Source organism: Mirounga angustirostris, unplaced genomic scaffold, assembly GCF_029215605.1.
Source record: "Mirounga angustirostris isolate CCGP_5_RB_7025 unplaced genomic scaffold, mMirAng1.0.hap1 SCAF_15, whole genome shotgun sequence".
In the NCBI taxonomy this organism is placed as follows: Eukaryota; Metazoa; Chordata; class Mammalia; order Carnivora; family Phocidae; genus Mirounga; species Mirounga angustirostris.
The window spans coordinates 71,960,887-71,986,060 of record NW_026991723.1 but is presented as its reverse complement, the minus strand read 5'-3'; the positions used below and the strand labels follow the sequence as shown (position 1 = coordinate 71,986,060).

General features: G+C 38.9%; 1 protein-coding gene across 14 annotated transcripts in view; it reads left to right on the top strand.

Annotated features, from left to right (window-relative positions):
* Positions 1 to 25,174, top strand: part of LPAR1 (lysophosphatidic acid receptor 1) — a 297,361-nt gene that overhangs the window by 219,594 nt on the left and 52,593 nt on the right. For 12 of the 14 annotated variants that reach the window (XM_045882909.3, XM_045882908.3, XM_054509345.2 and 9 more), the window contains one exon: positions 20,861 to 21,608. In XM_045882909.3, the coding sequence (XP_045738865.1) occupies positions 20,861 to 21,608 (748 nt within the window). Of the gene's footprint in view, positions 1 to 7,983; positions 8,136 to 11,454; positions 11,561 to 20,860; positions 21,609 to 25,174 lie in introns of all 14 variants that reach the window. The other 2 variants (XM_064579691.1, XM_064579692.1) reach the window with 2 other exon arrangements.

The window sequence follows — 25,174 nt, the reverse complement described above, 5'->3', positions numbered from 1 at the left end:
ACTGGTGCATTTTTCAGCATCTCCAGGAGGAGCATCTTATCCACGCGCCTCTTTCCTCGTACACAAGCTATTATCAGCTGGCGAGCAAGAGAAATATTTCTCAGTGACTCACTTAATTAAAATGTTTACACTGCCCAAGATAGGAAGATGTTGTATTTAATATAAACACTTGGGGAAAATATGGGCTCTTGTAAATCCTCTGTGGGAAGGTAAATTGGTACAGTCACTCTGGAGGGTAATTTGATAGCATCTATTAAAATCCTATCTCTTTTGCATATACCCTCTTCCCATCTCAGTAACTACATTAGAAAAACACCAAGGGGACATGCATAGAGATATTCACTGAAGCATTAGTTGAAGGCCGAGAAGTACAAAACTTTCTGAATATACGATAGTGGAACGACAATAAATTCAGGCATGCTGATATGCTTTAAGTACCATGTAGCAGTTAAAAAAATTGATAAATATTTATCTCAACACAGCTATATCTCCCTAAGATACCTGTTGGAGGAGAAAGAAAGTAAAATGCAGACTAATTCAGGAAGATACCATTCAAACTGTAAAACAAGATCATATGTTTTTAGGGATGACCATGTGGTACATTAATGTAAGCACATAGTAAAAGGTCTAGAAGATACATTGTCAATGGGAATGTTTTCCCCAAGAGTGCAAAAATTGGATCTGGGGAGATAGAAAAAGTCCCTCTAAAGTTTAACCCTACCTGATGACATCCTATCCCTTAATATTTAATTTCTCTCATTAGGGAGAATTTAAATTTAAGTAAAATTTTCTCATTGAGAATTGCCAGTGGGGGAAAAAAAAGTCAAACCCTGGGCTGGATGTGCAAGAGCTCTCCAGTCATGCCGCCTGGGGTTTAAATCCTGGCTCCAGCATTTACTACCTGAGCCCGTGGGGGTGGGAGAAGGGTATCCACCCTGTGAGGGCCTCGGTTTCCTCATCTGCAAAATGAACATAAAAATTACAGAACCAACTTCATAGGATTGTTTTAAGGGTGAAATGAGGTAATATGTATAAAACTTAGAACAAAATCTGGCACATAGTGTTCAGTACATCTTAGTTAATAGTGTTCAGCAAGCTCACTGTGGCAGGCCTGGGGAATCCAAGAATAAGTAAGAGAAACAGGGTTTAGAAATGTAGTGGGAAACATACAGACAGGGAAACAAAAAATTAGCGGTGTCACACCTGCTAGGATAGAAGTATGGGGACTTTAGAAGTAAAGTCAAAGCAGTCAGGGAAAGGCTTCTGGAAGGAAGACTGCCAGGCTGGGAGCTAATGTATCCTTCCTTTGACAAGGGAGGAGAAACATTTGTGAACGTCGAATGTCCCAAGGGGAGAGCGAGAGCACAGCATTTGGAGGTTCGTTCAGGATAGTTGCTGTCTGCTGAGGTGTGAGGTCACAAGCAGAGATGTGCTAGAGCCAGCCAAGATCTGACTGTTAAGTTTTCAGAAACTGTGTGAGCCAATTGACTTCATGCTTATAGCTTGCAATCAGCCAGGGTGGAGTATTTAACCATGGAAATTGGCAAACACAGTCCCTGGCTCTTAAGAGCCCATTGTTAGATATTTATCAGCATACTTCTGCTTGTAGAGGAGGTAGATGGGGTAGGTTACAAGGTTGGAGAAGATTCTTGCAGCGCTTTGCAAGCTATATTGAGGAATTGAACTTTAATCTTTTTTTTTTAAGGTTTTATTTATTTGACAGAGCAAGAGCAGGAACACAAGCAGGGGGAGTGTAAGAGGGAGAGGCAGGCTTCCCGCTGAGCAGGGAGCCCGATGCGGGGCTCGATCCCAGGACCCTGGGATCATGACCTGAGCCGAAGGCAGACGCTTAACGACTGAGCCACCCAGGCACCCCCTGAACATTAATCTTGAAACCTGTGAAGCTTTGGAGTCTTGGGGCTGTCAAACCCTGACTTTCGACAGTCTTGTTGAACAAGTTCATTAATTAATCTCAACGAGGGTAGCAAGTCCCATTATTCTTAACATAATGCTGGGAACAAGTAGCCTCTGATTGTTGGAGGAACCCAAGCCCACCTGGAAGGAGTCAGCTGTAAACAAGGGGATTAGGTCCCAGGAGCTTACTCTTCTGGAAACCTGCAGATCCCTGGGTCACTTCATTCCCAGGTCCTCTGGTCAATGATGTGCCTCGTGATGATCTGTATATCTGTTCTTCACATGTAATTTGTGTAGTCAGATTTTAGTCCCAGGCTGACTTGCCCTTGCCCCCGAGTCTGTATGGATGTCTACTCTCCCATTATTAAGGTTTCTCCAGGTTCAGAGAAGGTAAAAGTGATTTAAATATACTGTCTCCTCAGGCAAAGGTGAAATAAGCAGTTCACTCAATCAGCTTAGCCTGGTATTGTCTGGCACATCCACTTGCGTTCTTCTAGAGTGAATTCAGGGACCTGTGTAAAGATAAACCTACATTCGAGTGTGAAAGGCCTGACAATCCTTTTCTAAGGCAAAAACAACAATTAAAAAAAAAAAAGCTTTTGGTTTTGTTTTCCTCTATTCATTTGGTAACAAAGAGCATTTTCCTAATCAAGGCTGCCTAATACTAGATATAAGCTAATTAATATGAACAAATAGCCTGTGATTGTTTCAAACAATAATAGGGAAGAAAGCTTGCATTGTTACTCCGGCAGGGGTTACTGTTTAGTTAGTGAAAGATAGGCCTTGTGCTTTGAAGTGGGACAAGTTTGTATTCCCTGCTTTGCTCCTGACGAGACTGTAAGGCGGATTTTTGTTTTCTCATGTTGAGAAAGCACCTTGTTCTTTCGAAGCTAGATAAATACTGAGGCGAAACTGGACTAGCAGCAGCAGGAAGACCGATGTAGCTAAGTTACTGCTGTGTTAGTCCAGGCACCGATAAAGAGTTCCTTGCCCAAGGAAACCTTTAGGGAAATGTTTGCAGATGGGAACACGTTCGCCGTTAGGTTAAATTAATGTGTTCATATCCTGCAGATAGGGGCTTGGGATGGGGTGGAGGTGGGATAGGAAATAAAGACTCTTGCCACTCTTAATGGCCGGTTTCTGTTTCTAGAATTCTGGTTAGCATTACTTTAATTGTGCTTCATCCAGCTATGGGTAGAGTATGGATTAAAAGTTGTATTTTCCTTTTGAATGGAAGGATCAAGTGGTTCACGACATGCACAAATGGTTTGGCCTTTCTCAAACCCAGGTCTGGTGTTGAGAATGTCAAAGGCATTCCGATCCCACACCTGGGATTCCAATAAGGGAGGACTCTGTTCTAGCCGTATTTTACAAGGTATTTCATTCTGTCTGTCATTTGTGAAGTGGCTATCTTGGGTTTTAAGCCTGGGAAACAAAGATACTTTTGTCCCTCCAAGTGACTTCCTATAGCTTTCGTTAAAGACATGAGTTTGGGTAGGGAGGTACTCAGTGTCTTAACAGATTGTTCCCGTGGTTCATATCCAGTGTTCTGATGTAACACAAGGTCTCTACTTGTCTCTTGGAAGACAGGCGTTTTTGAATATTACCAATAGGTTCCTCTAACAAAATCCATCATGTTTCCAAAATGTATGTTCTAGAGGTTTCATTTCTGATGTTAGAGGCTGGATACTTTTGGAGTAAAGCAATTGAATTCCATATTAAGTGGGTAGCGTTTTTTGAGATTGAAAGACTTCTGTTTTTGTTTGTTTTTTAGAACTTTTTATGATGGCAGTTTTCAAATATTCACAAAAATAAAAAAAAATAACCTAACGAATCCCAGTAGAGCCATCACCTAGATTCAACAGTTATTAGTATTTTGCCCTGCTTGTTTCACTTGCTCCCATTTTGGGGGAGGAACCATTGTAAAGCAAATGCTTGGCATCGTGTCCTCTCACCTCGACCATTGTCCATCAATATACATCTCTAAAAATAATTCACTTCTATAATCACAATACTATTATCACATTTAACAAAGTTAAAAACAACTCCTTAATGTCATTTTATACTCATCCATATTCAGGTATCCCCAATTGCTTTTCCAAAAAGTGGTTTTGCAGTTATGTTGTCTTTTAAACATATCGCTCAGATCAGTTTTCTCTAAGACTATTAGATCACTTTTTAAGGTTTAAAAGGCAGTTCCACTTCCTCCCTTTATTCTCTGAGTGGGAGGTAGATTGACATATGAACCAGAATATTTCACCGCTGAAGAATAAGAAAAAATGAGACATACACGGAAGGCTCCAAAGTAAAAGAATGATTGTAATTGTTAAATTGTCAGTCTCTAAAGTAAAGGATCACAGATGGCTGGAGAGTGCTTTTAGACTAAAGTGTGAATAGTTGGAATATGAAATTTATTTCCAGTGCCACATGGTGAAGACACAGTGTGATCTGGCTTCATCTAACATGGAATTGAGAAAAGAGAATGCCTGAGCTGAGATATAGGTGAATTTTGGTTCGAATCCCAACAGCTAGGGCAAGTTTCAAAATAGGTATCTCTTTCAGTTTTATTTTAATCTCTAAAATTCAAGTAATATACACTGTGCTCCCAAGTTTAAATGGCAAAATAGCTGTGAAGTCCTTTATCTGTTTAAATGGCAAAATATCTGTTAAGTACACTCTCAGCCCCCTAGTTAGATATGTGACATATATAATTTCCTTCCTTTCCCCTCCATAGTTACTCTGAGAATTCTTTACAGGGAGAAGGTGGCTATTCTGCGTATGGTCTGTGTATATGATGTGCTTATGTAGTATGCCAGAAGATCCATCAGAGGAAAGCCAAGTTAGATAAACAGTCTACGGAAAACGCCAGCACATGACCAGGAGTAAATGCATGCATAGATAAACACTGAGGTTTCTGACTTACTCTATCTTGAACCATGTTTCTCTTAGAAGTAAAATTTGTTCTCATATTGCAATTTAAAATCATTTCTGCTCTCTCTTGTGTTTATAAGCTCAGATAAAGCTTGAGAGGATATTTTATTTCACAATATGAGGGCACATTTTTTCCCCCAAAGTAACTTAAGTAAAATAAAGGTGGGGGAAGAGGGATAAGGAGTTAATTAGCTCACATGACAAGAGGTCGTGTGATTTTTTTTTTTTTTAAAGATTTTTATTTATTTATTTTCTTTAGGTAATCTCCACATCCAGCGTGGGCTCAAACTCACAACCCAAGAGTTGCATTCTGTACTGACTGAACCAGCCAGGCACCCCGAGGCCATGTGATTTTTTTTTTTTTTTTTTTTTTAGAATAAGTCCAGGCAGTGGTGATTGGGAAATGTTTAACAATTATACTCATTTTAGTAAGTTTGAATTTTAATTCCATTATAGGTAACATATAGTGTTATATTAGTTTCAGGTGTACAATATAGTGATTCAACAGTTGTGTACATTACTCAGTGCTCATCATGAGCGGTGCCCTCCTTAATCCCCATCACCTGTTTCCCCCATCCCCCCACCTCCCTCCCCTCTGGTGACCATCAGCATGTATTCTATAGTTAAGAGTCTGTTTCTCGTGGTTTGTGTGTGTGTCTTTTTTTTTCTTTTGCTCATCTGTTTCTTAAATTCACATATGAATGAAATCATATGGTATTTGTCTTTCTCTGACTTATTTTGCTTAGCATAATACCCTCTAAGTCCATCCACGTTGTTGCACATGGCAAGATTTCATTCCTTTTCACGACTGAGTAATATTCCTGTGTGTGTGTGTGTGTGTGTGTGTATCACATCTTCTTTATCCATTCATCTATATGGGGGGCACATTTTGAATTTTCTACTCATATAACAAAACTGTACAAAGATAACTGGGTACAAAGACCTTTCATGTTTGCTTCTTTTTCTTTCTAATTCGTTTGGTCTTTAATAACTAATGGAGCTACCTCTTTATCCTTCAAAAGGAATGTAATTTTCCCTCACTCTTCCTTCCCATTCTGATGTTCTTTCCCTGTTTTCCTTTTGCATGCCTAGCTTCTCCAGCTATTTTTTTTTGAACTTTTATTGCAGCTTTTCCAGGAATAAACACTAAGGTGGGGCTGGGTACTGTTGTGTTTCCCAGTGGAGGAGAACATAATCACAGAGTCCAGATTTCTGTCTTTTGAGAACCGTACCTTGCTATAAGAAGACTGTCATTTAAAGAATCAGCCTTCATCTCTGTGTGATGATACAGCTATTTCATAATTGCACGGCATCCCTTAAGAACTGCCCTTCAGTTAAACTTATCCCACTTCATAAATGGTAATCCTAGGCAGGTGCAGGCTGGGAGAGAAGTGATAGTGGATTGTTACCTGCTCCTTGGCATCAGACAAAATGTTCGTGAAAGGGTCATGGAGATTGAGTTCTTGAAAGGCTAGGTTGGCAGTAAAGTAATTGTCAATGATTCAGACTCGCTTTGGGAGCAAAAACCTCCAGTCTCAGAGGAGGAGGGTTAGGATATGGTTGAACTAGGTAGCTGCCTGATGTAAAAATATTTGCATTTAGATGAACCCCACCAGCCTGCATGGGGAGGTTTTGGAGGCTTAGTTGAGACCTGGAAAGAAGATCCATTCATCTGGATTCAGCTTTGAGCCCCAACTGTAAGGACTTTGCACACTCCAGAACTCTGTTTAGCATGACCTTAATTGTAGTTGATTAGGTTACCAAAGAAATCTGGCAAAAACAGTGGAGGGGAGGACCCAGAAGAACCCCATTCCTGTGGCTTGTGTTCTGGGCTTATCTCTGACATGCTGGATTGTGTGGGTGACCAGTGGGAACTCGGAACTCAGCAGTCATGGTCAGGCAAAAATCCTACCTCTGTGAGACACGTCATGGTGGAGACTTAGCTACTCATTAGCTCATTGTCTCATTCAGGATTAGTTTGGAAAACTAGGACGACACTGAACTTGCAGATGGGAATTCAATTCGTTGATAGTGGAGCAAGCAAAGGTAGAAGAAACAAGGTGGCATGATAGGGAATCTGTGAGGATTATGTTTGTAGTTATACCATGATGTTTAGCTTCTTCAGATGATGTATCAGGAATATGCATTTATTCTTAGGAGAACTTTTTTGCCTATTTTCCTTAAAATCATTAAAAAACCAATAAAGTATTAAATGCGGCTGCTTTTGGATGCACATTTTATTGTTTTCTGTAGTCACAGAAAAAGAAAGACAAGCTCTGTAGGAATAAAAGTACATAAGTGTAAGTGGCAGAGTACAACAAAGACTTAAATAGGTAAATAATCCAATTTTTAAAAATTGAGCACCTGAAACTAATATTATTTATCAGTTATATCAATAAAAGAAACAACTGTTAGATGAGAAAATTATTGAGAAAAGCAATGCGTAAGTACATGAGAAGTATCAAGCACCTAAGGATAATAGATTGGAGATTTTTTGAGATTATTTATCAAACACTAATAGACATTCGAGAAGATTTACATAGATAACTATGTCAGTGGATTGTAAGACTCATTGATTTGATGTCCGTTCCCTGCAAATGTATTTTCTAGATTGAATGTGATCACAATAAAAATCCTAAATTTTTTTTGGAAATCTCACAAGTTCTAACACTTACATAAAAACAAAAAAAGGTCAAAAGTAACTGATATAATCTTAAAGAAGAACTAGGTGGGAAAAATTCTTCCAGATACCAGAATTTATAATAAAGTTATAATGAATAAGGCAGTGGGATATTTGTATAGGGAGATAAAGCATCAGAAGAAATAGACACCAATCCACCCCCATATTGCTGTAAGAAAAAATGAATTGGAACAAGATAATAAGGAAACATTCTGTTAGACTATGAAAAAGAGGGGCTAATGGAAAATAATTTTTTCATTTTCTTCATGGATGAATTACGTATTGTTTTCATCTGTGAGTTTCAAGAAAGTTGTGTTTGGAGGTGGTCGTTGGTTTGTGAATGTCAAGCTCTCTGGGTTCCTGAATTCAAAAGTTTCCAGAGAACAGATCTCACAGAGACTGAGTAATAAGTACTCCATCCTTAAAAGTGGGTGATGTTTTCCTCTCCATTTTTACAGATGAGGAAACTGAGTCCTGAGAGGGGAGTCTTCAATAATCGGCGTTTGAACTCAGGTTTCACTGATTCTAAGGCCTAAGCTCCCAACTGCTGCAAATCTATGATGACGCCTCTCATTCCCCTTGCTGTCTCCCAGGAAATAGGAAATTGCAAGTGAAGTATCGTCCTGTATCCGGGTGTCATTCTTTAATCACACCTTGGGCCTGGTGTAGTCTAACAACAGTACTTGTTGCTTCCCTCCTTCCCTCCGCTCCCTCTTTTATTGAGGGAACAACACAACCCATTTGCTGTGACTCAGACTTAGTTAATTGTGTGGTTTTTATGTTGTGTTGTTTTTGTTTTTAATATGTCAAGCATACAGAAGAGCGGAGAAACTGTTACAATACAGTCGTAGATCTGTTACCCAGCTTTGTAAAATCTGAACATTTTGGTGTAATCACTTCAAAATCTTTTGGGTCTTGAATAAATGAAACAAATCATCACAGATAAAGTAGAAGCCCCTTGTAGTCTTTGTCAGTTTAATTAACCTCCCTCTTGGTTCAGGTCATACATTGAGATTGGTCATCTCCCTGCATGTGTTGGTGGATATATATACATACGTGGGAAAATACAAACAATATTTAGTATTTCTGCAAGTTTTTAACATTCCTAAGAATGGTGTACTGCGGGGCGCCTGGGTGGCTCAGTCGGTTAAGCGACTGCCTTCGGCTCAGGTCATGATCCCAGGGTCCTGGGATCGAGCCCCGCATTGGGCTCCCTGATCAGCAGGAAGCCTGCTTCTCCCTCTCCCACTCCCCCTGCTTGTGTTCCCTCTCTTGCTGTCTCTCTCTCTCTCTCTGTCAATTAAATAAATAAATAAAATCTTAAAAAAAAAAAAAAAGAATGGTGTACTGCATTATACTGCACCCACTGCTTTAGTCATCAGCATACGTGAAGTTCTCCTTTGTTCATTCTAACTGCATAGCATACTTTCTGTTTAGATTGCAATTTGCCCATTCTCCACTTGGCGAATATTTATGTTGCTTCTGGTATTTCAGTGTTCTAGAAGAGTAACAACGACAAGTCTTGTGCATGCCTCCTTAGGCACATGTGAGTTTTTTCTAGGGTTAGAATCTCTTAGTCACGTGTATGAACGTGTCCAACCTTAGTGGTTTTTGCCAAACTTTTTCAAAGCAGTTGTACTAAATTTTACTCCCACTGACACCAAATGACTGTCCTCACCAACTATTGATGTTTCAGACATCTTAATTTTTGCCAGCCTGGTGGACATAAGTTGTATCTGGCTGCAGTTTGTATTTAACTCTCTCTGATTCCTTGAGGAGTAATTATCTTTTCATGTGATTATTGGCCATTAAGGTTTCCTCTTCTGTGAATTACCTATCCTTATCTCTGCCTGTTCTATTATTGGATTGTTTGGCTTTTCATTTTTGATTTGTAGGAAGTTTTTACATTTCACTGTAAGCCTTTTTTGTGTGCATTGCCAGAATTTCTTTTAGTTTTCAGCTTTTCTTTTGTCATTCTAAAGTTCTTTGCAGCACAGAACTCTCAGATTTCTAATTAGTCCTATTTTGTCAATGTGTTGGCCTTGTTTGGAAAAATCTATTTGTGGGTTATAAATATGTGCCTTATTTTCTTCTAAAAGTTTTAGAGATTTATTTTTCACACGTGTCTTTATATTACCCGAAATTGATTTCTGTGTATGTGGCATAGATAATCAGTTTATTTATTTTTTTATATAGATGAACAGTTATGCCATTTTCTCCATTGATGGGTAAAGCATGTCTCTTGTCAAGTTTCTGGCTCTCTATTCCACTGGGCCATTCATGTATTTCTGTGACAATATCACAATGTCTTAACTACTACGACTTTAAAATAAAATGTGGCATTCTGTAGGGCATCTAGTTCTTTGTCTTCCATTATACCCAGATATTCTGATTCTTTTATACCTCCATATCAGTGTTCAGGGAACCTGTCAAGCACCGTGATGAATCCTTTGGGATTTTTCATTTTATTGCACTGAATTAATAGCTTCATAGTGGGAATATTGACATCTTAATATCTTTCTCTACCCATAAAATATTTTCTCTGCTTAGGTTTTCTTGTAAGCTTTGAATATTAAGATTTATTCTTAGATACATTAGAGATTTTGTTCTTGTAAATGAGTTCTTCTTAAAATAATGACCTAAAAATATTTTTTGTGGTGTTTCTATAGGAAAACAGCTGATTCATGTGACTTGATATTTAATCTAGCAAACTTGCTAAACAGTATTGATACAGTCATCTTTGCATTTTCTATATAACTGATTATCTCATTTGTGAAAAACAATAGGTTTTTTCTTTTCCATTTTTTTTTTTTTTTTTTTTACTGTTTGGCTATGACTACCAGTACATGTTAAAAAGCAATTGGTAATTTGTTTCATTTCTGTTTTTAAAGGGAATGCTTCCATCAACAATGACAATTGCCATGGATCTTTTATCATGTTAAAGAAGCTCCCTTCTAATTCTAGGTTGCAAAATTGCCATGGATCTTTTATCACGTTAAAGAAGCTCCCTTCTAATTCTAGGTTGCAAAATTATGAAAGGGCCCTACAATTTGCCAAACACATTCTTCTCATGTCTATTGAAATGATCATTGGCTTTTTTTCTTTCCTTGAATTTGTGTGGTGAATTATATTATTAGATATTTAAATGTTAGGTCATCTTTGCATTCTGGATTAAACCCTATTTAGTCTTGATTTATAAAATTTGTCATAAAATTATATTTGTATATTTATATGATATATAATTACATGTATGTTCTAATATACATAAATATATAAATGTATAATATATATTATGAATATATAATATATTTAGGAGCTCTTATATTCCTAAAAAATATTGGCTAATAATTTCTTTTGCTTTTATTTATTTTTTTATTTATTTATTTTTTCTAAAGATTTTATTTATTTATTTGAGAGAGAGAATGAGATAGAGCGTGAGAGGGGGGAGAGTCAGAGAGAGAAGCAGACTCCCTGCTGAGCGGGGAGCCTGATGTGGGACTCGATCCCCAGACTCCAGGATCATAACCTGAGCCGAAGGCAGTCGCTTAACCAACTGAGCCACCCAGGCGCCCAATTTCTTTTGCTTTTAATTTCCTTGTTTGTTCTTGTAACATAGTTATGCTGGCTTCATACAAAGATAACAAAATAAACTTTGAAAATATGAAACCAAAACAGTAGGGGCACCTGGGTGGCTCAGTTGGTTAAGTGTCTTACTCTTGGTCTCGGCTCAGGTCATGATCTTGGGGTCATGAGATTGAGCCCCACATTGGGCTCCATGCTCAGCATGGAGTCTACTTGGGACTATCCTTCTCCCTCTGTACCCTCCCCCGCCCCCCACCACTGGGCATGCATGTGCACGTGCTCGCTCTCAAGTAAATAAATCTTAAAAAAAAAACAACAACCCGGTAATATCAAGTAATTTTATGTAGGTTTGAAAACAAATGGAAGTACAGTGCTGAGCGGCAGTAACACATAGGATGGGAGCAGAGGCATTGGAGGGAAAGCGTGCATCAAGGAAGATCACCTTTAGATCAAGTATGCATGTCAAATCTGATATTGTGATAGTCTTTAATCTGATATGCTTGGGGCTAATCCTGCTTTGGACTGTTCTGCTGGTTCTCACATGTGATATTCCTCGTGTGTCCTGTTCTTTCGGGTGCTGAGTTTGTCTTTGGTGTGCCCGCACTGAGGTCTGGCCCCCCGGAGAGGTTTGCTGCATGCTCGTGCCAGGCAGCGTGGAGCAGGAGGAAGGGGGGGGTGGGGATATCACGCGCTCAGGACCATGGTTCATGGTCATTCTCCTGTGGGTTCGCAGACCGGACAGGTAAGTTGAACTTAAGATCTCAACTATATGTGATGTATAGCCTTGGGGTCATGACTCTGAAGGGAGACTTTTATCTACTTCCTAGCCTGGAGCCCAAGCGGAGACAGACAGACTTCCTTGTTTTCCCCAGTGCAACAGGGTAGATTCCCTGCACCTCCCCACCCCCCCACCCCCGCTACTCTTTTACTGATAAGGAGATCTTCAAGCCTTCTAGCTTAGTGATTGTTCTCAGTTCTAGCTCACTGCCTCTGTCAAGGCTCAGGGCTCATCATCTTCCCAGTAATATTTAATGCCCTGTCTCCATAACCTTACAGTGTGCTGCCGGGGTGGCCTATCGCCTTGGCTTGTTGTTCCCTTTAACTCAGTAATGCATTGAGAAGAGTATTATATTTTCCCCATAACCTCTTAATCCTTTTAGTGATTGTTTTTTTCATTCCTTCCTCTTAGGACCAACTCAACATTTTCTCTTTGGAAATTTGATAAGTATAATGTTGCCCACTTTATCTCTGCCCCTTGCAAGGGGCTCTAACAGATACAAAGTATTTTCATTAGTGTGCAATTTGCTTTCCATAGTTTCTCTTTACATATGTACACATCCTATTCATATACATTGTTATTTTATAAGAAGTAGCATTTTATGTACCTTTTCAGGTAAACTTTCAAAAATCTTGTAGTTGCCTGTTCTCCACCTATGGTAAGAATTCTAGCTTTCAGGGGCGCCTGGGTGGTTCAGTAAGTTAAGCATCTGACTCTTGATTTCGGCTCAAGTCATGATCTCAGGGTCGTGAGATCAAGGCCCACGTAGGGCTCTGCTCTGAGCGTGGAACCTGCTTAAGATTCTCTCTCTCCCCTTCTGCCAACCCCCCTAAAAAAAAGCTTTCAAACATTTTTTGTTTCTGTCAGCATTGTTTTGTGGCCCATTTTCTAGTTCTAGTGGCAGATTCTTTCACTTTTTTTTGTTTCTAATTTGAGGCTCTAAATGGGGTGAAAACTTTTTCTTAATAGAGACTTACGGCATTTAATTCTGTGCTCTTTTCTCATTTTTTTTTTTTTTTTTTTGAAGGGGGAGGAAATGTGTAGAAGGCCTGATTATTTTAGATTGAGGAGCTTGAATTGCAGGGGACTTAGAAAGCATTCATACCTTGCTTTACAAATAAGAAAATCACCATTCCAGGCAGTTACGGGACTTACTGAAGACTAGTTAGCTGTCCCCAGCATCAGAATCAGGAAGAAGCTTTCACTCCATTGTTGTACTTTAGCAGAAGTGGGAAACTAAGCTTGATTTATGTCTTATGACTGGTCCTTTATCCAGCGTAGAGTAAACTCTCCCTTTTAGAATGTCAGTTGCATACACACTTACTTTTTATCTAAATAGTTACTAAATCACAAAGGCTTAATTACCAGTCTGTGAGCTTGTTCCACATGTTCTCTTTTCCACCTGGCCAATGACTAAATTATTGTCTCAGGAGATTAAAAAACCGCACTGGGTGGACTATGAGAGGACCTGCAGCAGGCACCAGGGGTATTTGGTACCCCTGGAAGGCGTAGTGTCGTGCAATGCCCCGCCCCTACCTGCATTCCATAGATGTGTGTGGGTGCACAAACAAGTACATGAAGTGCATAGTGAAGATGAACACCGTATGCGCCTCTTTAGAGTTCAGGCTTGGCAGAATTGTTATGACTTCTTTCGAGATCACATGATAGGGTGAGGTAAACTTCTCAGATTGGGAACATCTGCTCTGCAGAGCAGCCAAGAGGCCGCCTCCCTCCGGCCCATCATCCCGAGATGTAATTGGTGGATGTGAAAAGGGCCTGAATGTGGACTTCTCTTTTTAGCATGGAGGACAGTATTTTTGGAATAATCCTGTTTTATTTACATCTTTGTTCCTTGGGCAGTGCAGAATTCTGCAACTTCTCTGATTACAGAGAAATTTCTAATTATAGTGATTTGGATTTTAGCATTATAAACTTTTAAAAAGTATTGAGTTTTGTCTGGTCATATTTTTGTTTTCCCTAGATTTCCTACGATAAATATGATAATTATTCAATGAGGTGGTTTTTAAACATTTTTGAAAATTACTGTTACAACTGGAAATAGCCCTTCTTGATTCTTTCTTGAGAAAGAAGAGAAAATGAACATTTACATACTTCTCATTTCAAGCTCTTACTGATAAAGTGATTTTAATTCTAGGTTAAGTTATTTTTATAAGCACACTGTCGAGAATTATTTTTGATATTTGCTCTAAGTTTTAGAACCACACAAAGAGCAGTGACTTAGATTCCTATGTTTTGGGGCTTTTGATGCTTGCTGCCACTGTTTTTGCTCGGTTATGTTTTTTAGGAAGGAAATGTAGATGATGTTCTTTGTGACCTGCCACATTTCTGAAACCGTTGTATATTATCCTCATATGGGAACATCAGTATAGTTGTTTGTGGAATTTATGGACCTCGTTTTCTCCATTTAATGGAGATTTTGATTGCTAGTGTTCTGTCCTTTGGAATTTTTCTGTCGCCGTAGCTTGGCAATACCCCATTTTGTCTTTCTCTAGATACTTGATTTGTTTGCTTTTTGTTTATTTTTGTTGTTTTTTTATACCTAAAGAATTTTTATCTTTACCCTTGAGATTGCTAACCAAGCTATATCTAAATTCTAGTTGCTTTTAATTAACTGTTTTGTAATTTATATAAACGCAAACCAGTAATCTGAGGTCTTTCTTCTTAAGCAGTAACTTACGTTTCAAGCTATCTTACTTCAGCTTTGTCCTAATCTTTCTTGGATTCCTAGTATAACTAGGAATCCAGTATAACTAGATGTTTCCCTTTATGTGCCTCCTTTCCTTTTATTCTTGTCATCTCTGACCTTCTCTGAGTGCTGGGTGAATTTCTTCAATATGTCTTTGACTTGCCATTTCAAGTTTTCTGGAATTTTTACACTTTATTGTTTGAATTGCTGTTTTTAATTCAAAAGTTGTTTTTCATCTCTTTGGTGGGCACAATAGTGGTTTTCAAAGATGTCCATTATTTAACCTCTGGAACCTGTGAACATGCTACTTTACTGGGCAAGATGTGATTCACTTAAGGATTTTGACATGGGGAGATTATCCTAGGTTATCTGGGTAGTCTCAAGTGTAATCACAAGGGTCCCTAAATGTGGAAAGCGGGGGGAGGGGGGCAGGAAGAGTCGGTGTTAGAATAATGCAATGTGAGGAAGACTTGATTGGCTGTTGGCTGGCTTTGAGGAGGGAAAGGGGCCATGAACCAAGGAATGTGGACAGTCTCTAGAAATTGGAAAAGACAAGAAAAATTCACTGTAGGACCTTTGGAAAGGAACACAGCTCTGCTAACATGGTGCTTTTAGCCCAGTGAGAGACCCACTTTGGACTTCTGACCTCCACAATTATAATAAATTTGTATTTAAGCTACGTGGTGATTTGTTACAGTAGCAATAGGAAACTATTACAATCTCCATGTAGTTTTTACTGGTTTTTTGCTTTGTTTTGTGTGTGTGTTCATGATGGCTCATTCTCTTTTCAGTGCTAGTACCCTAACAGTATTTTGAGAATACAAATCAGAAATATCCTGTAATTTAATCTTTTTCTTTTTACCTCTTTTATTCCCCCCATAAATCTGCTCAAGGAGAGGTGTTTTCTGTTCTTCGGAAGGGTCCTCTCCTCTGAGGTTGCGTTTTTGTCTTACTGTATTTGATCTTTTTTTTTTTTCTTCTGCTTTTTGTATCGTTATAGGCATGACTGCCTGCATGCATTATAGTCCAATCATAGTTAGATTCTCCCAGAGCTCCATTTGGGTTTCTGCTTAAATCCCTTGGGTCCTGAAGAAGTGAGAAAGCCTGTTGACACCACCCTGTTGGCCACTCTGCTGGGGTCTCCTTCACCTATACTCCAGGCCTCCTCCTTTTTGCAGATGAAAAGAGAGGTGATTTCATTCTTCTTTCAGTTCAGCCCTGTTACATTCAATCCAGCTGACATTCCTCTGACGGTTTCTCAGGTATATTCTACCCTTACTGTTTTCATTCCAGGCATATTTTATGCTGTCTTAGTATTTAGCTGGCAATTTTTATGAAATATAAAGTTCTTACCCAGAATTCTCTTGATATAGATAATAATAATTTAGCTTGATTTTCTTATTTCACAGATGATAAAACTGGGGCTCAAACCGTCATGTAAGGTATGTCATTAGATGCGGTATGGGGTTTACTATTCAAATTTTTGAGCGATTAAAGATGGCGGAGGACTTGGATACCTGCCATTTGCTGATGCGATATATGGGATATCAGCGGAGAACACCTGTCAGTTTTCTTCTTCTTAGTATATTGTGGTTTCAAAAGACCATTTGCACCGTCTTATGTTTTCCTCCTTAACTGTTTAGTTTTCCTACGTTGGGAAGAGCGAAGCTGCACAGACCATCTCTTGACTGTTAGCAGTTGGTGTTCAGAAGTTGGAATGCTGTGAAATACTGTGTGCTTGGTATTTGATTTAAAAATGTATTTATCCAGAGAAAGTAAATGGTTATAGAGGCTAAAGGAGTTTTGCATTTATAGTTATAATTTATTTTTTTGTGTATCGTATGTCCTTTGTAGAAAGGAAACCAATGTTAGCAGAGCTGTGTTCCTTTCCAAAGGTCCTACAGTGAATTTTTCTTGTCTTTTCCAATTTCTAGAGACTGTCCACATTCCTTGGTTCCTGGCCCCTTTCCCTCCTCAAAGCCAGCCAACAGCCAATCAAGTCTTCCTCACATTGCATTATTCTAAACATTTCTGGAATTTATTAATGCAACCAATGTATAGTTAGCATCTAATCTAACAGTTGGATGCTGCACAACAGTGAACAAGAAGGTTAGAATTTCTGCTCTCATAGGGTTTATGGCCTAGTATGAGGAAGTGTTAATTGAGCAATTATTATACAGTAAGTGTTGTTGTGAGATAAATGCAGGGAATTGTAGTAGAAGAGCCTTGCCTAGACTTGGGGATGTCTGGGGAAACTGACTAGAAAGAATAACCTTTCAACTGCATGAAGAATGAGAGCAAGGGAGCCCGGTGAAAATTGGGGGACGATAGTTCTAAGCCAGTGGGAGTCAAAGTGTGGTCTCTGGACCAGCAGCATCACTATCACCTGGAGACTCACTTTACATCTACTGAATCAGAAATTTTCAGGATGTGGCCAGTAATCTGTGTTTTAGAAACCCTCCAAGTGATTTTGGTAGAGAAAACCACTGCTCTGAGAAGCAGAGATGAGGGAGAGCACAACACGTTACATAGAGCGGAAGAAGAGAGTTGGAAGTCATTAATAGTTTGAATTGAGGCTAGAGGGCAGGTGAGAACTGATAAGGTGGTTGAAGAGTTTAGGTTTTTATCATAAGTGCACTTGTAAGCCATTGAAGCATTTTCAGTAGGAGAATAGCTTGGTCAACTGTGTCTTTTAGAAAGATCACTAGAGAGGAGATTGGCACTGGGTAGAAAGAACACTTAGGAAACCACTATAGCAATAATGCTGGTGGTGGTAATGATAATAATAGTAGTAATAATAATAATGTAGTAATAATGCTTAGGAAACCACTGTAGTAAGAAAGTAATAGTATTACTACCACTGTAGTGATAATTCCGTGAGGATGGAATAGAGAGTTTGAGTAGATGCTTAGCAAGGAGAATATATGGGATTTGGTTATTAAGTAATGAGGCTGAGGGAGAAGAAGGCATTCCCAGGTTTAGCCCTCAGGCCACTGGAGAGAGAGTAGTTCTCTAGCCTCTGGAATAGAAGAAGATGGAAAGAGCAAGTTGGGGATCATGAGGAAGATTATGAGTTTGAATTTGGTTTTAAGCAGAGACTGAGTACTGAGTATCCTATGGGGTAGTTAATCCAAGATACCAGTAGGCAATTTGATATTTGCCTAGAGTTTAGGAAAAAAGTATGGGTTAAATACATAGATACGGGAGTATTGAGGGTATATAAAATAATTGAGATCTTGGGAGGACATATTAGAAAACTCAGTGAAAATGTGTTGGCTGAGTATATAACTAGTGTAGAAATATCAATATTGTGTAGAGCATGGGGACCCATCAGAAATGACTGAGAAGGACCAGCCATAGAGAAGAATCAAAAGCCAGGAGAGTATGATGTCATGAAAGCCAATGAAAGAGAATTTTCTGAAAAGGGCTTTTCAGTCACATATCTAATGCTCTGAAGACAAGATTGGTGTTACTTTGGGAAGTTATATGGAACTAAAGAATTTAAGGGAGTGGATCTGATGGAGGGATTGGGTCAGAAGCGCCCTACTATAGTTAATGGAAATATTAGTGAGAGAGAAAGCAATTGGCTATGAAGGAGAAAAATTATCAAAGCTGAAAGGTGAAATGAGATCATGAGGGACTTTCTTTTTTCTTTTAAAAGATGGTGGAAACTAAACTTCCCTGAACATAGATAGGAAAGATTCAGGAAAGGGGAGAGGGAGAGAAGGAGGAGTGAGGGGGAGTTGAAGATACAAGAAGGAGAAAGGAAACAATTTCTAGAACAAGGTTCTTGAAATAGTAGGAGTTCACAACACTTGGATGGCAAAAGCTACACCCTTTCCATTGTAACAGAAGAGGAAGAAAGGATGGATTCTTGAATAGCTGATTTTGTCTTTTGTCAAAAGAGAACAGTAGGTAAGCTTAAATTAGCCACTTTGGAGAAGATAGGGAATGACAGGGGAAAATCAGACCCCTTGTGCTCCTGAAGTCTCTGTTGAGGTTAGACGTCATGAATTTAAATCAGAATCAATCTGCCAGAAATGTCGATTTTCTCAAACATTTCTCAGAAGCCTTGGTGTAGGTGTGGAAGTGGCAACCAATTGCATTCAGCCAAGACTGGTGTTATTCCAAGAGACTGTCATGGAAGTACAGTGGGGCAAGTAGACTGAAGGAGAAAGGTCTCTTCTTCCTTATCTGAAGTTACAAAATTCAAGGTCTGACAACTGAAGATTTTTTCATAATTCACTTTGTGGCAAAACCTGCTCAGAATGAATTTATGTGAAGCTATTTATAACTTTTATTTAACAAATTTCATGTATAAATATATTTTGCCATAGAAAATAATGTGTATGATTATGGAACGAGGCTCCAACTTTTGATGGGGATTTACATCATCTAAGGATTATCTACTGTGTAAGTGTTCTTAAAACCACGAAAAAAAATTGAATTCTGAAGGATCTGACCTCAGAATCTTCAAGGAGAGACTGTGTTCCTGTGTTATCAATAGTCAATGACTATGAAATCTAAGCTGTATAAGGAAAAGGGGGAAGACAGAGTAATCCAGTGGGGAAAGGTAGGAATCTTAAGGAAATAGATGACTTCAAAGAACTGATGTATTGGGGATCAAATGAGAAAATTGGAAGAATGGGAAGTGTGGTGAGTAATTAAAATGTATCATTTATTTCCAAAGGGAGACAGTTCTGAGTGGTTACAAAGTTCAGGGTGTGACCATGGGAGTGGGCAGCTGAGTTGTAATGGAATAGGAAGTCATTAGGGATGAGGTCAAGAAACTGAGAGGCAAGAAAATTAGATGAAATAGCCAGAGGACTGGAAAGATTTGTCATGGGACATGACATGTAATCAGGTTCTCAGACCTCCAATGAATGAGACTTTTTGGAAAGTATATGAGATTACCAAAATGTGTAAGACAAGGTCTTCACTCTTTTCTTGGGCCATGATCTCCTTAAGAAACAGCTGATATTTAATGATATACATGGTAAGTGTAATGATAGAAACATGATCTAAAAGCTCTTAAACTCTAAATGAAGAGAGACTAAATGTCTGGACAAGTCAGAAGACTAACCATTTAATAAGCATTTCACACTCTTTAGGAATGTTCAGTGTTTGGTAAACATTTATGCACAACCTATGGATATTCAGTAGAACATTGGATCAAAAATAGTGGTTAAAACTCATATTTGTTAAGTCATTGGTTAAACATACAAGATAAAAAGTTAGGATGTGAGCTGTCTTTAAATAATTTCTGATTCTAGGAGTCTCAGACAAACTCAAGGCTTCAGGAAAATGATTTTTTTCTGTTACTGTTTATTTTCTAATTTTATTTTAATAGTTTTATTGACTACCTATATTCTGTTTTAAACTTGCTCAGTCCCTTTTGGATTCAAGTGAGAATAATTAATAAATGAGTGTATTCTAATTGATGCTGAAAAATAAGAAAACACATAAAACATGATCACTTCACATTTTGGAAAAACTTGAAGTGCACTTCACTTTTTGTTGAGCAGCATCAAAGTGTCAACTACTCTTTGGAGGTTACATTAGGTAACCTATTTCTTATGTCCTCCAAAGAGGAAAAAAGTTCTCTAATGTCATAGATTGGTCGACAAATGCTATTCTGGGGATAAGGAGTCATGGGGGTAGACAGTGCTGACCACAGGAATGTCGAACAGCAAATACTGGCTTTGGGCAAAGCAGCTTTGATGCATAGTGACCTCTTTGAAATGTTGGTACTGGTGGTCCTTGTGGGGACGGCATTACCAAGTGTTTGTCACAGATCGAACATACTATGTGAGAACAGAAATGCAGAATAATGGAGCAATAATACCCTATCTATAAACCAACTATGTTTACAGATTCCCTAAATAACAGGTCAAAATAGGTTTCACGACGGTAAATATTCCAATTGCAATTCTCTGCACAATTTTTCATCTGTCTCATGTATTTTAGGCAAGATTTCTGGGCCATGTGGCTTTTCTAGTAGACTTCATTGACCTGCAACCACCAAGCACAGACCTTGTCATTTATTTAACTACAACTGTCTTTAATCTTGAGGACAGTAAGACACTGAAAAGCCTTGGAGTTTCAACATAATAGAATGTTATGCAGGATCAGATTTTCAGATTCTTTGCTTCTGTGTTAGTGTGTGTGTGTGTGTGTGTGTTTTGGCCACATTTACCATACTATAAGTCTTTAAATTTGGATCTGTGGTTTCTTCTTTCTTTTTCATCTTTCTTCCTTTCTCTTTTAGTTCACAGCCATGAATGAACCACAGTGCTTCTACAATGAGTCCATTGCCTTCTTTTATAACCGGAGTGGAAAGTATCTTGCCACAGAATGGAACACAGTCAGCAAGCTGGTGATGGGACTTGGAATCACTGTCTGTATCTTCATCATGTTGGCCAACCTACTGGTCATGGTAGCAATCTATGTCAACCGCCGCTTCCATTTTCCTATTTATTACTTAATGGCTAATCTGGCTGCTGCAGACTTCTTTGCTGGGTTGGCTTATTTCTACCTAATGTTCAACACAGGACCCAACACTCGGAGATTGACTGTTAGCACGTGGCTCCTCCGCCAGGGCCTCATTGATACCAGCCTGACGGCGTCTGTGGCCAACTTACTGGCTATTGCGATTGAGAGGCACATTACGGTTTTCCGCATGCAGCTCCACACACGGATGAGCAACCGGCGGGTGGTGGTGGTGATTGTGGTCATCTGGACTATGGCCATTGTCATGGGTGCTATCCCCAGTGTGGGCTGGAACTGTATCTGCGATATCGAAAATTGTTCCAACATGGCACCCCTCTACAGTGACTCTTACTTAGTGTTCTGGGCTATTTTCAACTTGGTGACCTTTGTCGTCATGGTGGTTCTCTATGCTCATATCTTTGGCTATGTTCGCCAGAGGACTATGAGAATGTCTCGGCATAGTTCTGGACCCCGGAGGAATCGGGATACCATGATGAGTCTTCTGAAGACTGTGGTCATTGTGCTTGGTAAGTTTTGTCTTGACTGTTAACTTACTTCATGGATTATCAGTGGCTTAATATAAAACCATATTAATTTATGATAGTGGTAGACAAATGAACATACAGGAATTACAAGGGGGATGAGGCACTTTACAACAAATGTCTGGGATGAAGTCAGCATACAAGTCTTTCTACAATTGCAGAATTGGTTTTGGGGAAATGTCTCAGTGATGTGCTGTAAATAATATGATGTGAAAGAGGTCATTAATGAGTTTAGCTATCAAGTATTGAAAATACTGGCTTTCAAAGGGTTTCCTTACAGCCCAAATTGTGTTACCTTTGCCTTGTGGTCTCTTTATTACAGATTTTCAGATAGTAAGAGCTTTTATATAATATGAATATGCTTTCATATATAGTTGTTTTTTTTTTAAAGATTTTATTTATTTACTTGAGAGAGAGAGACACAGCAAGAGATGGAACACAAGCAGGGGGAGCGAGAGAGGGAGAAGCAGGCTTCCCGCAGAGCAGGGAGCCCGATGCGGGGCTCGATGCCAGGACCCTGGGACCATGACCTGAGCTGAAGGCAGACGCTTAACGACTGAGCCACCCAGGTGCCCCTATATAGTTGTTTTTATGAGACTCTAAATAAGTTATCTTTCACATTTGTAGTTGTAACTATAAACATGCTGAAGTTTTGTATAGATTTGCTGCACAAAATAACATTCTATGGCCATCTTTATGGAAACTTATGTTTTCATCAATTTTCTGTTTTTCGTGGTGGAAATTCATATTTCAAGATGAAGAGCAAGATTTTATTTTCTACACACTCAGATAACTTCTGCCTTTTGCTCTTGTTATTCTTAGATGTAAACTCATGGTAAGGATCAGGGGAATATATTTATTCATTTATGTACTCAGAAAATAGTTCTGAGCACCTAATACATTCCAGACCCTATGCTGACTCCTGGCCATGTACCCAAGAAGAGGACAAGCACAGAACATTTCTTTTTGAGCTTAGAATAGCTGTTTTAAAAGTTCACCCAGTGAGGGACGCCTGGGTGGAACAGTAGGTTAAGCGTCTGACTGTTGGTTTCAGTTTGGGTTGTCATTTTGGGATGGTGAGATTGAGCCCTGTGTTGGGCTGCATGCTCAGTGTGTTGTCTGCTTGGGACTCTCTCTCCCTCTTCCTCCCTACCCCCCGTTCTCACTCTCTTTCTCTCAAATAATAAATCTTTTTTTAAAAATAAAAAAAAGTAAAAGTTCACCCAGTGAGAATTTGTTTAAATAATTACCCTATTGAATTGCATTTTCTCCACGGGCTACATTCAGATTAATGTTTGACCACAATTTAAAAATATTTTAAAAAATCTTTAGCATTTCATCTTTTCCCATGGAAATTCACTGGGAAGTTCCTATAAGGCTCGTTGCGTCAATTTGTAGAGCAGTGTTGAATGAACGTAACCTGGATTGTGTGGCTCCTTGGGAAGTCTGGGACTTGTATTAATTTGAGCCACTGGAAAGAGAGTCCTAATTATGGCTAACTAAGCTAACATTCTGGTTGATGCATTAGTCCCATCCATTTTTGGTTAGGGTGAATGCATCCAGGAGATCATACCTGAGTATCCTGCTTGTGACCCTCTGGTAGACCTCTAAGAATAAAAACAAAACCTTGAAATTGCTGACACAACAGAAGCCCTGTCTGAGTTTACCATGATTGTTATTTTTGTATGAAATTAAGTAACATGAGATATTTTACTTCTGCATTGACTCAAATAGTTTTTTATTTACTGATGTTCTGAATGTTGGTTGAAACTTTTCATATGGGTGTACTTTTTCTATTACTATCTCAAGTACTGCTTATAGTTCACAGAAATACCAGTAAACAATGACTGCTGAACTTGAACTATGAACCTAAGTTGTTTTAATTTTGCCCTTTTTATAATGCCTAGCACCTTCTGGTATGTAGTAAGCTTTAATGATTCATATAAAATTAACTTTTGTGCCTCATTGGATTGTTTTATAGGTTAAATGAGAATTATTTTGAGGGTTTATGGGGCAACAGTTTTGGTGTAGATCTGCCCCTAAGTGCCCCTCCCATGCCACCGTGCCAACCCCAAACATGAAAATAAGAGAAATAATGTTGCTCTCTGAGGTTTAAACTAGTAGCCTCTATAAAGACTGAATATGGGTAACTATCTCTGGAATGAATAACATGATTTCTGTAGGGGTGTGATGGAAGAAATTTTAGAATATGGAAAACTCCAATCAGGGTGATAGGTGAAGAAATTTGGTGAAGCAAGATGTGTATGTGATTGTAATATGGGAAGGAGAAATTAAATGGACTGCAGCATTTTTGAGAAAAGCAACAAGAATGGGAGAATGGGTGGCGTGAGGGAATGGGTCGTTGGAAAGCTTAAAATAGGGAATTCACAATCCTCAACAGTCAGATGTTTGTCAAGGTGATGCCTGATACCATTCATACAATGTATTCCTCTGCTTGAATCCTGTGTAGTCATAATGGTTGCATGGAGGACATGGCTTGGTCTTATAGAAACTAGTCTACTCGAAGCTGTTTCCACTGTAAATTCACTTATTGACCATCAGGTCTTGTGGGTGCACATTCGGTTTTTTATATCTGCCTTTTCTGCCAGATTGCCAGCTCTGTGATGGCCGGTAGGGATTGTAATGACACGTTGTCCATTTTGTCCACATTATTTGTCATAGTATCTGGCACAAAGTAGATGCTTATTAAGTAACTGTTGAATGAATAAGCGTGGTGCAAAACCAAGTCATTGAGCCTTCGAAACTGAAGAACAGAGAGAGCCATGGTGAATTCACTAAGCTAATGCCACTGTATTCAGCCATGGGGCAGAAGCCAGACCTAGCTACATTCCTGTCACATTCGGTGCCTTCCAGACAAATACAACAGCTTGGGAAGTGACTCAGTAATAAGTTTATTTTACTTTCATTTATTGTGGGGATGATTAAGGCTTAATTAATTTTTTTAGAAACCTTCAGTGTCCATTTTACTGTGTACTCTGGGTTTCAGACCTGTTCAGTTTCCATGATCAACAAAAGATGTGTTGGTCAACAAGTCAAACTCCTAGGAGTCAACATGAAGTAAAGACATCTTTGAGATGTATCATGGTCATACCAGTAGCAATTTTTCAGAACGAGGTTGTATATAAGCTACTTTTGAGTACTGAATCTTAATATTTTTATTTGTCAAATACGCACCATTAATCATGTGCCTAACCCTACTCTACCTGAGAAATTAGTATTAGTATTAGTAAAAAACAAAAAACAAACCCCCAAAACAGCCCTACAGAGTATAGGTACCATTATCTATTTGTTATCTTTACTGTCCAGAGGTGAAACCTGAGGTCTGGAGAGATGAGGTAACTTGCTGAGGGTCCCGCCGCTAGTTAAGGACAGAGGCTAGAATACATTTCAGGCACTCTGGTTCCAGAGTCTTTTTTTTTTTTTTTTTTAAACCTCCGTGCAATCCTGCCTCTATAATGAAAACAACTATTAGCACATGGCTGTATTTTGTTACAAAGTTCCAACAGCTCTGTGCTACTTAATTGAAACAT